Source organism: Rattus norvegicus, chromosome 8 (genome assembly GCF_036323735.1).
Source record: "Rattus norvegicus strain BN/NHsdMcwi chromosome 8, GRCr8, whole genome shotgun sequence".
Lineage (NCBI taxonomy): Eukaryota > Metazoa > Chordata > Mammalia > Rodentia > Muridae > Rattus > Rattus norvegicus.
The window spans coordinates 55,445,782-55,461,316 of NC_086026.1; the positions used below are offsets into that span (position 1 = coordinate 55,445,782).

At 49.0% G+C, this 15,535-nt stretch overlaps 1 protein-coding gene across 3 annotated transcripts; it reads left to right on the plus strand.

The window, feature by feature from the left end:
- The first annotated feature begins 547 nt into the window (after positions 1 to 547).
- On the plus strand, positions 548 to 14,728 carry Apoa5 (apolipoprotein A5). 3 transcript variants are annotated; one of them, XM_063264800.1, is made up of 4 exons: positions 548 to 652; positions 12,486 to 12,542; positions 12,630 to 12,729; positions 13,097 to 14,728. In XM_063264800.1, the coding sequence occupies exons 1-4, from the start codon at positions 589 to 591 to the stop codon at positions 14,058 to 14,060; spliced, it is 1,185 nt and encodes a 394-aa protein (XP_063120870.1). In that variant the 5' UTR covers positions 548 to 588; the 3' UTR covers positions 14,061 to 14,728. The 3 variants fall into 3 exon arrangements, with proteins under 3 accessions (XP_063120870.1, NP_001264193.1, NP_542143.1); NM_001277264.1 differs by lacking the exon at positions 548 to 652 and adding an exon at positions 12,090 to 12,101; NM_080576.2 differs by lacking the exon at positions 548 to 652 and adding an exon at positions 12,244 to 12,295.
- The last annotated feature ends 807 nt before the right edge of the window (positions 14,729 to 15,535 follow it).

Sequence of the window (15,535 nt, forward strand, 5' to 3'; positions counted from 1 at the left end):
GACAGGAGGGACAGGGAGAGAACCGAGGCAGGACAATATGGCGGGTGACGTTAGGATTCCACGCTGTGCCTTTACAGGTTGTTATGAATGTTTTTAAGGAATGGATGTGTATTGGGCTTTGTATGTTTAGGTGAGCAATTATATCTTATCAATTGGGCCAAAGGTTCTTGTGTTGTGTGTTCTTTCATGTAGCGATTTAAGTGTAAGAAAGTGTGCAGCGGCTGGTCTGGGTCGCCACAGAGTTGGGATGAATGTTTCTGGCATGGAAATCTGCCTTGGGAACTGGATGGGTAGAGAGATTGCTGCCAGGCTCAGAGAGAGGCCTTTGGCAGTGTGGTATGGGATGGAGCAAAACGGGTGAGAGGCTTTGCTGACTGAGACTTAAGATATCCAGCAGACGTCTTGGGGCATCACGGTGGTGAACCTAGTGAGGTAAAAGACAGCCATACTTTTTATATTTTTGATATTTTTACAACAACACATGGGTCCTCTCAAAGAGCAACCAGTGCTCTTACCCACTGAGCTGTCTCTCCTGTCTGTAGGAGGCTGACCTGTGTGATCAAGGAGCTGTTGTGGAAGACAGACTGTATGTGCCCAAAGTGCCCTGTTGACTTCTACCTATGGATTGTATCGGGCCACCTGGCGCTTGTCGGTAAGGCTGGCTCAGTTCTCTGTTGTTGTTTGTTTCTGCTGTGCAGTCTACTAGGGACTGAACCCAAGTTTGATCATCCTGGACTGGCTCTATGCCCCGAGCCAGTGGCCTTTTATGGTAGTGTGCTGTACTGAACCCAGGACTGCTTGTCTGCCAGGCAAACACTCTATCAAGTGAGACACATTCCCAGCTCCATGACTCTGAAGAACCTCCAGACAGAGGCAGGAGGGTCCCTTGAATCCAAGGGCAACCTTGTGGAACCTTGTCTTATAAATCACAACGAGCTGTGCGCAGTGGTGGCTCCTGGCTTTAGTCCCAGCACTCGGCAAGCAGAGGCAAGCAGATCCCTGTGAGTTTGAAGCCAGCCTGGTCAACATAGCGGGTTTCAGGTCAGCCAGGGCTACATGGCGACACCTCGTCCAAATAAATAAAAAACAAATAAACACCCTGCCAGCTCTTTCTTTTGTGCTATTTGGTGAAGGCCTCTTCTGTGAATCTGGCCTGGCTTCTTTCTGGTTATGATAATTGTATAACTGGCTGAACCATCCCATTCCCAGGATTCCAGGAAACCCGGAGCCAGTGTGAAGGTCGGGTCCTACACCCTTGGCACCTCTTACTGCCTCTGTGATTGTGGGTTTTTAACCAGCTCATGATCTTCTGCTGTCCTGTCATGGTCTCTGGCCCTCAGATTCTCCTCTCTCTTCCTCCGCCTTGGTCTCCACCGACATCTCTCTCGGTATTCATTTCCTGGAGCCTGGGATCTCTGACGGTGCACAGGGGTCTCTCTAAAGACAAGCAGCACAAATAAACAACATTTATCTTGTCTGGCACATTGGCACGCTGTTTACTCATCGTGCTGGGTACATCTTGTGGTATCAGTCCACGTCATTGGCCCCACCTAGCGTTGCGCCATCAACAGGTGTCACTGGCATAAACATCAGGCTAAGGTCACTTCACAGACTCTGTGGACCATGGTCTCTAAGGGCGGACAGGTCACTTCACTAAGGCATGTTTGGAGGCCTGAGAACTTGGTGTCCTATCAGTAGCTAGATTTACCTCTGACTATGAGGAGTTTGAGGGAGGTAGGAGACTGAGGAGGATACGGGACAAGAGGGCAGCCTCACTCTCAGGGTGACTTGGTAGCTGTATGGTGACTTGGCTGGCTAGCCTCTGTTGGCCCTGGGCTTCTTTTCCTGTATTCACATCAGTTAGCATGTGTCTCCAACAGTCTTCTCCCCTCAATCATAAACATCATGGGACAATGAGAAGGTACCAGGCTTCATCCTGAGCACCGGCTTCTCCCACTGAGAAGTGTAGATGCTTCCGCTGTTGCTTTGGGTAGGAGCTGAGTTCTTGATTAGCCTCTGAGCACAAGGCATTGAGCTGAACTGGACACAGAGGCCATAGGCCTGAAATTGACCCAGGATAAGACCTTGAACAGGAGCTGACATCTCCTTGAACTCCGGTTTCCCTGTAGAGAGAAACCTCTGCCTTGGAGTGTTGGCTTGAGTACTGAGAGATACACCATGAGTGCTCTGTGAAGGAGACTGTCCGTCGGTTTTCTCCAGTGCTCTTGGTGCCAGACTCGGGAAGACTGGAAGACCTGGGCCACCTTTCCCGCTGCTTCTTGTCACTCTAGTTTTTTTTTTTTTGTTTTTTTTTGTTGTTGTTGTTTGTTTTTGTTTTTTTTTTTGTTTTGTTTTTCTTTTTTTTTTCCAGAGCTGGGGACCGAACCCAGGGCCTTGTGCTTGCTAGGCAAGCGCTCTACCACTGAGCTAAATCCCCAACCCCCGTCACTCTAGTTAAACGTCTTTTCTGGTACACTGACTGGGGGTTGTGTCTTATGACTCTCCAAGACACGGTAACATGTGTCCTTCCATTTTCAGCCATGTTGGCCTCTGTGACAGTGCTTGATTTCTTAGGCTCTGGGCGTGTCTGACACTTCTCACCCAAATCCACAGTGTATTACATAACTCCTGGGTGCAAGGGACCCCTCCCATACCCTAAGGGCTCCCCTTCCTGTTTCCACTGCCCCCTTATAACAAATTCCTTTGTGGACTGGGCCTTCCCCTCCTGGCTTCCTCCAGGGCCTCCATTTCTGCTACTCTTGTATATACCAGAAAGGCGGGGCCTCCGTTCGAGGCATGTGTCTTAGGTCCGGTTCCCTCTGCCCATGCTGTCCCATATGTGACTTTCATATCTACTGGGAACTCCACATCCTGCTCCTCAAAAGACTCTTCTTCCTGGGGCTTCCTTCAGTGATCTTTTAGTCCAAGGGGAAAACCCACTTACACCTATTCTATTCCTCCCCGAACTCCATATTTATCTCTGCTCTTCTCTCTCACTGGCCTGCAGGGGGCGGAGCCTCTTTTCCACCCAGGGATGTGGCCACAGTGAGTGACTTGCACCCAGAGGGTTTACAACCAACTCCAGTTCCAGGGCTCCGATACTCTCTTCTGGTTGCAGATACATGCACAGTGCACTCACGTACATATAGACGAAACACCCATACATATCAAATAAAAGTAAACACATCTTGCCAGGCACCGGTGTGTGCATCTTTAATCCTGCACTCGGGAGGCACAGGCAAGCGGATCTCTGTGAACTTGAGGCCTGCCTGGTTTACAAGTGAGCTCCAGGTCAGCCTGGGCTGCGTGAAATCCTGTCTCAAAATACCAAAGTAATAAATTAATTAAAAATAAATAAAATAAATCTTTGTTTCATTTTTTTTAAAGATTTAATTTATTTATTATATATAAGTACACTGTAGCTGTCGTCAGACACACCAGAAGAGGGCATCAGGTCTCATTACAGATGGTTGTGAGCCACCATGTGGTTGCTGGGATTTGAACTCAGGACCTCCGGAAGAACAGTCACTGCTCTTAACCGCTGAGCCATCTCTCCAGCCCCCGTTTCATTTTTTTCCTTTTATTGGCTATTTTTTTTTTTAGTATATGTGCTGCCGAAGCGAGCACTTATTGGCTATTTTTTAAATTTACATTTCAAATGTTATCCCCTTTCCTGGTTTCCCCTCCAGAAACCCACTATCCCACCCCCTTCTCCTGCTTCTATGAGGGTGCTCCTCCACCCGCCTGCCTCCCCACTCCCTCCCACCTCCCTGCCCTGACATTCCCCTACACTGGGGCATCAAGCCTTGACAGGACCAAGGACCTCTCCTCCCATTGGTGCCCCACAAGGCCATCTGAGAAGGAAAGCGAAGGGCCATAGGTTTCGTCCCGCATACCTGTGAGACAACTCAAAGGACCAGAGGGCAGAGTGGTGGCTTCTTCCCCTGTCTTCACAGAAATCTCCCCGATGGATGACAGGTCCCTCCCCTACGGGCTCATGGGCAGACAGTCAGATTTAGCTAAACAGCACATGTTGCGCCCAGATTTGCCCTCAAATATGTAAACGTATCCTAATTGGCTGAAAAACAGCATATAAGCTTAGTGTACTAAGCAATAAAGTTAGATCTGGAGCCCGTGCTTGTTTCCAGAGTTCAAATCCCAGGGAATCTTTGTGGGCTCTGCTTTCACTTTGCCCCCGTTTCCCAGCCTCTGTTCCCACACTTGGCTGTCCTGGAACTCGCTCTGTAGAGCAGGCAGGCTGGCCATGAATTTACAGAAATCCACCTGTCTCTGCGTCTCGAGTGCTGGGATTAAAGATGTGCTCCCTGACCACACCAGTTAAAAGGTCTTACCTTCATTTTACAAATGGGGGCAAAGACCTGAGGAGTTGCAACATTCTAACTTTTCAGCTCAGCTCTGTGGCCTCAAACTGTGTAATCTGGCAGTGGTCCGTGCCCAATTTCTGCCAAATCACTCTGCATTTCCTATCGTTCATGGCGTTCCTTTGCTTTTTTTTTTTAATATTAACGTTTTCTTTTTTTTAAGATTTATTTATTATATATAAGTACACTGTAGCTGTCTTCAGATACACCAGATCTCTTTACAGATGGTTGTGAGCCACCATGTGGTTGCTGGGAATTGAACTCATGACCTCTGGAAGAGCAGTCGGGTGCTCTTAACCACTGAGCCACCTCTCCAGCCCGTTCCTTTGCTTCTTATATTCAGTAGCATTCTGTCCTTTGACCGTATTTGTGTTCCCATGTTAGTCAACAGGGCCATATATCCCAGGCTGGCCTTGAACTCACTGCATAGCTGAGGAAGACCTTGAAATTCTGACCCTTCTGCCTCCACTTCCCAAGTTTGAGGACTATAGATGTACACCAGCGTCTCCAGTTTCCGTGGTGCTGGGGATTAAAGGCAAGGGCTTGTGCCTGCTAGTCAAACTCTCCACAGCTGAGCTACACCTCCAGCTTATTAATGAACATGTCTTTTTTGTTGTTTAATCTTTGTGTGCATGTGTGCACATATGTGCATGTTCAGGTATGTGAGTAAGGATGCACATGTACCACACACAGGCAGAGTGAGGATGCACATGTACCACACACAGGCAGAAGTCCCGGAACAATCGCAGTTGTTGGTCCTTGCCTTCTATCTTGTTTGAGACAGCCTGTCTGTTGCTGAGGGCTAGCTGGCCCCTGAGCTAACTTCCAGGGACTCTCCAGTCTCTGCTTTCCGCCTCAGCACTGCTCTGCTGGGACCACAGACATGGGCTACTGGTCCAGGTTTACATGAGTTTTGGGAATCTTCATGTTTACCCGCCTGAGTTATCTCCCCAACCCAATTTGCTTTTTCATTGCTCTGACGAAATGTCCAAGGAAATGGTCTAGGGGAGGGAGGATTGATCTGGGCTCCTGTTTCCAGGATTTCAGTGCCTGGTCAACGGGCTCTATGTCTCTGGGACTCTGGTAAGCAGAGCAATATGGAAAGAAGGAAAGAGGAGTAAGGATGCTCACCTCAGAGGTGCAAGAAGAAGAAAGACAGAGAGAGGAATTGGGGACCAGGTAGACCCTTCACGGGCACAACCCACAACTAAGTCCCACATCCCGAAAATTACAACCGACTGAGAATTGATCCACTGACTCAGTCAGTACCCTGGGACACAGTCACTTCCCAGAAGCCCCACCTCTGCAACGTCTGTACACTGACTGGAGACAAAACATAATTTGGGGAAAAACATTTCATAGTCTGCCCCTAACCTCCCCACAAAGGCCCACAACTCATAACACAAAACGTATTTAGCATCTTTCTTTCTTTTTTGTTGTTTTTATTGCTGCTTGTTTCTTTGTTTCAAGACAGGGTTTCTCTGTGTAACCCTTGCTGTCCTGGAACTTGCTCTGTAGACCAGGCTGGCCTCGAACTCAGAAATTCACTTGTCCCTGCCTCTTGAGTGCTGGGATTAAAGGTGTGATCCACCACCACCCTGCAGAATATTTCCTAAAGTCCTCAAATTCTCACCAGTTCTATGGTACAAGAGCCCAAGTCCAGAGTGTCCTGACACTCTCAGCCAATACCTAGCAATGAGCACTATAAGAATAGAAATAAAAGCTGGAGAGATGGCTCAGGGGTTAAGAGCACTGACTGTTCTTCCAGAGGTCCTGAGTTCAAATCCCAGCAACCACATGGTGGCTCACAACCATCTGTAATGAGATCTGATGCCCTCTTCTGGTGTGTCTGAAGATAGCTACAGTGTACTTATAAACAAACAAATAAATAAATCTTTTAAAAGAAAGAATAGAAATAAAAATAAAAAATATAAGTTACAGACTTCCATGTGATGAGACATAAATATCCCTGTTCCAAAGGGAATGGGAGACACATAAAAATGGAGGCTGGGGTCAAAGCAAGATCCAACCCCAGCAGGGGAAACAGCAGATCCTGTACCCTGTGTCTGCTACTGAGGGCATGTGGTGCTATGATGTGGGCTTGGGATGTGGCTTTCCTTGGCAGACATTCCACTGCTGGCATCGCTGACTTCCTGGAGTCACAGCAGCATGGCACCCATTGTCACTGTTTCACCATTGCCCTCCCAGGGGGCTACAAGATTCAGATGCTACCATATACTGTCTCCTGCCTGCACTCCCAGATCTCGAAATCTGTGTGGAAGCATTGGTGACCCCATAACCCTCCCTTCTGTGTGTTGCAAAACTATTATCACATGGCTGACTCCAAGATCTGCCAAAAGCTCTAGCAGGAGCCAGGCCCACTTGGACCACACTGCAGTGGACTCCGGGTGCCTGGATGGCTGTGGGGACAAGTCCCCTGGCAGCCCTGTCTGAGCAGGGGTCCCTGGGGAATCTCTGCTCAAAGAAAAGGTCTTCAACAGAGTTTGTGGCTTTATACTCCAGAGGTAGCTGTGGGATTGTCCAGCCAATCCCTGAGATGTATGTGTGGCTTCTTCTGTATTTTTTTTTCTTTTTTTCTTTTGAGACAGAGACTCATCTACTTCTGCCTCCCGTGTGCTGGAATTAAAAGTTTATGTCACCATTTTTGCTCATGTTTGCCTTTTTTTTTTAAAAGATGGGGTCTCACTATGTAGAGAACAGGCTGGCCTCAAATTCACAGACATTTACATGCATGCATGCCTCTCTGCCTCCTGTGTGCTGGGATTAAAGGCATGTGCCACCACGCCTGGCTATGCCGGGCATCTAGACTATTGCCGCCATTAAAGAAAGCTTCAAGGAGCCCTTCACACTGGTACCTGAGGAAGAAAGTGGGCAATCTCCTTTAACACCAGGAAGCAGTGGGTCTTGTTCTAATTCTGACTCCCAAGTTCAAAATGGTGTAAGGTAAAGTTGATGGCCTAAATACTAAGCAACATTCTATATAACAAACAAACGACAAACAACAAACAACCACATTAAGCAAAGTAAAAGAAAACCTGGCTGGGGAGTTGCCTCAGTCAGGGAGGTGCTTGCTGGCTCCCATGAACTAAATTCCATCCACAGGACCCACGAAGTGGAAGGAGAGAACTGACTCCAAGACTGTCCACGAACCTCCACATCATGGGATGTACACACACACACACACACACACACACACACACACACACACACACAATAAATGGAGAAAAAAAGAGAAGAGACTAAAAGATGATTTGCATCTTTTATCACTGTGGTGGCTGGTTCTGGTTGTCAACTTGACTACAACCGGAATTAACTAAAACCCAAGCAGCTGGCATTTGTGAGAGACTTTTCTCAATTAAGTCATTTGAAATGGGAAGACCCACCTTCAACCTGAGTCACATCTTCTGATGGCCACATATATTAAGGACAAGGAAGGAGAAAGCTTTGCCCTTTGCCTGCTCGCCCTTGCTTGCCAGTCCATCCCTTCACTGGCACTAGAGCCTACTTGTTTGTGATTCCAGCATCTACTGACAACCAGTTGAGACTTCAGCCTCAGGCACTGAACAACTACTGGATGCTTGGCCTTCCATTGGCAGACAGCCATCGTCAGGCCAGTTGGGCCTAAGTCTGTAGGAAATCATACACATCACATACATGGTGCATAAATACTATATTTTTTCATGGTATCAGTTCTTGTCCTCTAGGGAACTGATGCAATCACGCATAAGAGTCAGATCATCACTATATAAGAAATGAACGTCGTGACTATAAAAGAAAAGATTTTCAGTGGAAAATAAAGCAAAGAGATGAGCAAAACAGTCACAGGAAGGTCAAATAACCAGTAAGACAAGAACATATGCCAGTTTTACCCATAGTGGGAGGAACGGCAGAAGTACATAAAAATAGATTTTCTCATGTGTCAGATTGTCAGGCATGCTTTTGTTATATTCATTTAGTGATGTGTGTGTGTGTGTGTGTGTGTGTGTGTGTGAGAGAGAGAGAGAGAGAGAGAGAGAGAGGTATATGGTATATGTATGTATATGATATGTGTGTGTATGTATATGATATGTGTGTGTGTATGATGTGGGGGGTATGGGTATGTATGGGATGTGTGTGGGTGATGTGTATGTGTGTGTGGTATGTGTATGTATGTGACGTGTGTGCATGTGTGTGTGATGTATGTGTGTGTGAGAGAGTGATGTGTATGTACGTATGGTATGTGTATGTATGTGATGTGTGTGTGCATGCATGTGCACATGCCAAGTGTGCATATGTGGAGATCAGGGGACAGCTTGTAGGGGTTGGTTTTCTCCGTCCCCAGGGGGTTCCTGAGGATCAAATTTAGATAGTCAGGCTCCGCAGGAGCACTTTTACCAGCGGAGACATCTTGCCAGCCCAGTTTTTTTTTTTTTTTTTAAGATTTATTTATTTATTATATATAAGTACACTGTAGCTGTCTTCAGATACACCAGAAGAGGGCATCGGATCTCTTTACAGATGGTTGTGAGCCACCATGTGGTTGCTGGGAATTGAACTCATGACCTCTGAAAGAGCAGTCGGGTGCTCTTAACCGCTGAGCCATCTCTCCAGCCCCGTCCAGCCCAGTTTTGAGGTTGTTTTTTACTGTGTCTGTATGAGACAGACTCACATGGCCCAGGCCTCACACTGGATTTGTAGCTGAGGATGACCCAAATTCCTGAACCCCCCCCCCCCCTTCATCTCTCTAGCTCTGGGATTACAGGCATGTGCCACCACTCCAGGCAGGTAAGGCAAAACCAAACGAGCCAAACAGACAAACAAAAGTCACTTTCCTGCAGGGTTTGTAGACTCACAAAACAGAACAGTTCCTTTAGTGAGAAATATCAAACAATATCCAACACTTGTGCTTGATCCAACACTCTGATGTCTAGGCATCTACCCAAAACTAACATCTCCAAACATGAATGAAACAAGAGACTAGGAAAATCACTCACCATGCCATATCATGTCGCTATAACATGGTGGACCTGAGTGGCATATGCCCCGGAAGCCAGTGTGTTGATGGCTTGGTCCTAGTTCCTGCTTTGCTTCTCCTACCATGAATGAGTCTAGATTTTACCACGGGGTAAGGCAATCACAAGCAAATTGTTTTAGTTGGAAAAATTTTATTTTGTCTTTAAATTTTTTTCAATTATAAGTCAGATGTGGTAGCACATGCCTTTAATCCCAGCACTCTGAAGGCAGAGGCAGGTGGATCTTTATGAGTTCAAGGCCAGCCTAGTCTACATAGTGAGCTCCGGGGTCAGCCAGGACTATGTAGAGAGACCTTGTCTTAACTCTTCCTCCCCATCACCATTTAAAAAAAAATCACGATTTTATTCTATGCCTGGTAATGTTTTTCCTGCACACATATATGTGCACCTCATGTGTGCCTGGTGCCCGCAGATGCCCAGGGAATGGAGTCACAGACAGTTGTGAGTTACCATGTAGGTGCTGAGAATTGAGCCTGGGTTCTCTGAAGGAGCAGACAGTGTGCTCTTAAGCACTTTGTCATCTCTCCAGCTCCATTGCTGTCTTTAGGAGGTGAAGAGTCACCACTTTTAGTATCCCCAGACTCTTGGCAACTGACGAATTTGGGATGTGAAGAGATATTTGTGGGAGTGGCTCAGCATTTGCTGTCCAGCCTGATGACTTGACTTGGATCCCACGTGATGGAAGAGAGAACCGACTTCTGTCTGTTTAAAGGTGTGTGCCACCACCCTAGGCGTGAGGAGAGACATCTAGAAAACAGGCATCTGGTGTTCCGTTGTCCTAGTGGAGGGGCAGTGACTTTACTAAGGAGAGCCGAAGGAGACAGCTGCTTCTCCCACAGAGTTTGAGCCACGTACTGCTCCTTTGGGGCCACTGTCTCCTGTACCTCCAGAAGGATCTGTTGCTGCTGTCTCTGAACTTTGGGAGGAGTCTGAACAGTAAACCCAACAGGTTCTTGGCCTTCTGGATTGCCGGTTCAAAAATCCATCATTTCATGTGTTTTCAGTAACTACGATTTGGCGGTCTAGAAGTTTCACCGTTTTCCAGAATGTTGCTGCTTTTGTCTCCCTTTCTATCCTCGTGGACTTCTGCTTCTTTAAAGGGAGCCCTTCAGTGGTTTTTCATTGGGCTTTCAGGAACAGGTTGAGGTGAGCATCGATCAATCTGTCAATCAATTGGCACCCTTTACTAGTGGCCAGCCCAACACTTAGTCTCTCTCCCCCACTTACCAGTTTGCAAGTTATCCTTTTTTTCTACTCATTTAATGGATCCTCTCTAAAACTTTAATAATGCTGCCTGACGTAAAAAGTAAGGGGCGATCAATGTTCCTATCTTCTCTCTGGACAAAGCAAGGCTGGAGGACGCTCTCACTTTGATCTTTCCTTTCCATTTTCTATATTACTTTGGTTTAATATTTTAGCTCCCCATTGTGCAGTGCCATCATCAATGTGATGCCTTTTCAGCGACCCCACCTTTGTCATACAGACAGATCCACACACTAAGAATGCTGCGGTGCACTAGACATGCTAAATCACATACGGATGGAACCTGTTAGGTAGAACTACATGAAATTGCCAACATTTGATCATTTTTTTTAGTCATCAGAACTGATTTCATTTGCACAGATCATAAAACAAATATACTTCCAACCATCCTAAACACGTCAACACTAAAGCCATAAGGGGCTGGCAAACAAGAAAGCGTGGCGATGCCTTGCATTCACCCTTCCCAGGTTCATCCAGGAAAACAGAAGCTATTCCATGTGCTTCAAGTGCAAAGTCTTCTGTGCGGAGATGAGGTGTTATAATAGTCAGGGACCCAGGGACTGGCTGAACTGGGTCATGGTAAAGGGTGGAGGGAAGAAGGAGAACTGTAGCTGTAGGAGGCTCTGAATGCAATTGAGGAGAAGAGCGACCGTGACCATGTGTGGATGGAGGCAGGGGTGCTGATTGAAGGTTGGGGGCATTTAAGAGGAAGGACGAAACACTCAGGTATGTGTGTGGGAGCGTGTGGAGGAAGCTTGTAAGAGAAACATTTGGGCTTCCAGGCTTCTCTCCTCAGAAGCCCGGAGAGGAGGGGCGGACAGTGGGGGAGGACTCCTGAGGGGATTAACCCCCTGACACCCAAAGTCCCTGACCCAGATGCAGCTTGCCCGTCCATCTTCAACTGGGCCTGGCTTCTCCAGCTCAATCCAGGAGAGACAGGAGGGTCTGTAACCCTGTAATTACTGACTCTTCTCAGGCTGTCACAGTGGCCATGGTGGGACAGGGAAGGCTAGCCCAGGCTCTAGCCAGCCCTGGACAATGTTCCTCTGGCTGGATGGCTAGTGCAGAAGGGGCTGGGGAGTTGAGTAAAGGCAGGGCCCTTAGTGGACAAACAAGTAGTGTCTATTGGCAGGCCAGTCAGCAAGTAAGTGGGGCGGTTGGTGGTCACAGGATTGTGAGTTCTGCCCACTCTTAGTAAAGGCTCCAGGGAGCCACTTGTCTACTGGGGCAGCCTCCTGAGGTTGGGGGAGCTTATTAACCCCGACAGCACCAGGAAAAGGGAAAAAGGCGAGTGCTAGTAGTCAGCTGAGGTCATCCTTCTTTGAACCTCCACGTGGTGTTTGCTCAGAGGAGTTTTTGTCAGACTCCCTGACGCCTAGCGTATAAAACAGAATGTCTGCTCTCTGTGCCCAGAATTGAGCAGGTGAGCTTGCATGGCACGGGGATGGTGGGGGTGGGGTGAGGGTGGCGGCTAACAGAATGCCCGCCGGGTTATCAGCCCTGAAATGGGCTTGGGAGCAGGAAGACAGGCAAACAAAGGGAGCTAGACTGCACTGAGGTGGATGGGTAATCTCTGTAGGGCAGCCTGCGTTCCAGGCTCGCTACTTTGTGACAGAGGTAAGGAGGTTGTCTGAGGAAGACATCTCTTCCCTCCAGTCCCACCCTCCCCTCTCAAGTGCCTAGTTAAGTTCTCTGGAGCTACACACTGGGGAAGGGTTGTCAGGATTTGAGGCAGACAGCCCCAGAACAGGCTTCCCAGATCCAGTCCCTTGCCTTGTCTCTCCTCCTGACCTACCTTCCTTCTCAGAGAGCATCGTGGAAAGCATGGCTGCCGTCATCACCTGGGCACTCGCCCTCCTCTCAGGTGGGTCTTCCGGCTGACTTGGGTGTGGTCTTGGAATGGAGGATGGGCTGAGGGGCCTGGCTCTTAACTGTCTCATCCTCTCTGCAGTGTTTGCAACTGTACAGGCGAGGAAGAGCTTCTGGGAGTACTTCGGCCAGAACAGCCAGGGCAAAGGCATGATGGGCCAGCAGCAGAAGCTGGCACAGGAGTAAGTAGCCTGGGCAACGGTGCTGTGAGGGTACGAGACAGCGCTACTGTGGAATGATTCCTCAGCTCCGTAGTTAACACAGAGCTCCACTGAGGGATAGAATGGCAAGGTGGTGTGACTATTGGCATGCGTATGACACCTTCTTGGATGGGGTGACAGCTTCTTGGATGGTGCTGTAAGGCCAAATGCCTTTTTGTGCCCTGAATGTAATGATGCAGTTGGTTGGGGTCAGGACTAAAGACCCTAGCTCTGGAGCCATTCTTCCTGCCCTGGTTTCTGCAGAGTATTGGTGTCCTACAGCGATAGGGCAAGGGAGATTTCAAGGCTAGCCGTCTAATGGCCTGGTTCTGTCTTTCTCCTTCTCCAGGAGCCTGAAAGGTAGCTTGGAGCAAGACCTCTACAATATGAACAATTTCCTAGAAAAGCTGGGACCCTTGAGAGAGCCTGGGAAGGAGCCTCCTCGGCTGGCACAGGATCCAGAAGGCATTCGGAAGCAGTTGCAGCAAGAGCTGGAGGAAGTGAGCACACGCCTGGAGCCCTACATGGCTGCAAAGCACCAGCAGGTCGGCTGGAACCTGGAGGGCTTGAGGCAGCAGTTGAAACCCTACACGGTCGAGCTGATGGAGCAGGTAGGCCTGAGCGTGCAGGATCTGCAAGAACAGCTGCGCATGGTGGGAAAAGGCACCAAGGCCCAGCTCCTGGGGGGCGTGGATGAGGCGATGAGCCTGCTGCAGGATATGCAAAGTCGAGTGCTGCACCATACGGACCGAGTCAAAGAACTCTTCCACCCTTATGCAGAACGCTTGGTGACTGGAATTGGGCACCATGTGCAGGAGCTGCACCGGAGTGTTGCTCCTCACGCAGTTGCCAGCCCCGCGAGACTCAGTCGCTGCGTGCAGACCCTGTCCCACAAACTCACACGTAAGGCGAAGGACTTGCACACCAGCATCCAACGCAACCTAGATCAGCTGCGAGATGAGCTCAGTACCTTCATCCGTGTCAGCACAGACGGGGCAGACAACAGAGACTCCCTGGACCCTCAAGCTCTCTCTGACGAGGTCCGCCAGAGACTCCAGGCTTTTCGACATGACACCTACCTGCAGATCGCTGCATTCACTCAGGCCATTGACCAGGAGACCGAGGAAATCCAGCACCAGCTGGCACCACCCCCGCCTAGCCACAGCGCCTTCGCTCCAGAGTTGGGACACTCAGACAGTAATAAGGCCCTGAGCAGACTGCAGAGCCGGCTGGACGACCTCTGGGAAGATATTGCCTATGGCCTTCATGACCAGGGCCATAGTCAGAATAACCCTGAGGGTCACTCAGGTTAACTCTGCAGCTCGTTGTCTGGACCCTGAGCCTTCAGCATGGCCTAATAGGCAGAGGGTGGAGGGTCCTGCATACTATTGGCGAGGCCACCAAAGGTGCTGCTGCCCCAACCTGTCCGGCCTCCTCAACTCCCCCACTCAGGTGCATTACACTCAGTAGGTTTGGCAAACACAGCTTCTGGTGCTCATTTGGGATCCTAAGGAGCAAGAGTGGGGTGAAGGGAGTGGGGAGATGGTGTGCGGGGGAGACTGACTGCAAACCAGTACTTGACCGTTGCTAGAAACCTGTGTCACTACAACCTGGAGCCCGGCTCCTATTACTTCATGCCTGATGGTCGCTGTTATAGTCGGTCTACAGAGGGGAACTCCTGTCTCCCCAGGGTTGTCATGACAGCCTTTGTTGGAAGAGAGCAGGAGAACATGACACGTATGATGGAGTGTGTACATCCCTGCCAGTGGTCCTGCTGGGGGATCAGTGATGGGATGGGGTAGAGCCCCTATTTCCTTAGAGAACTCTAACCCAAATAAGGAACTGAGCCCTCTGCAGTGAGGGCTTCTGAAAACCCTGTACATAGCAAACTGTGTGCCCTCTTCATCATGCAGTCCCCACCTCCTGATTCTCGGGATGGAACTGACTTTTGGTTGGAATGAAATAGACGCTCATGATGGAACTTTGCTGGTCTGGTGTGACTCTCATTGGGCCATGTCTGAGAGCAACTGCCTTCCCTCCGCCCCAGAACATACCCACCATCCACTCATACTCCTTGCTTGCCCTTTCTGTCTCTTTTCCACTCTGGGTGAGTTCTGTCGTAGGACTCCTGGCTATACAATAGCTGTCACGTTTGGCGGGTAGGGTAGGCTGTCTTGTTCCATTAAAGGACAGTGTGCATGCTGTCACTGGAGAAGCATGCCCTGATCCTCTTACCCTTGGTCCTGTGTTCCAGATTCTACATGCCTTCTCTCTCTCTCTCTCTCTCTCTCTCTCTCTCTCTCTCTCTCTCTCACACACACACACACACACACACACACACACACACACACGCGCGCGCGCCTGGGACACATTATATAAATAAGGTTAGTCTTAAATGACTAGAAATCTACTTGCCTCTGTCTCCTAAGTGCTAGGATTAACAACACGCTCAGAGACCTAAAAACTCTTAACTCTCTTGTATACACACTCACTCAGCTATCAAAGATCATCTGGCAAAGACACAAGAATGGTGTTGGGGGAAGGGTGAGAGGGGAGAAAAGCAGGGTCGGGGGTGGAGGGTGTGTGTGGAGCACAAACACTTCTTCCTATATTTCTCTGCCCTGCCCAGCACCCTTTCTTCCCAGCTCAGCCTGCCCTGCACAGGATTCTTGATACCTCCCCACCTCAGATCCAGTATGAAGCTGGGCTCCACGTAACTACACATTATTATCCTCCATATTGGAGATACAGCCAGTTTCAGTCATGGAACTGGGGTGTGGTCCAAGAC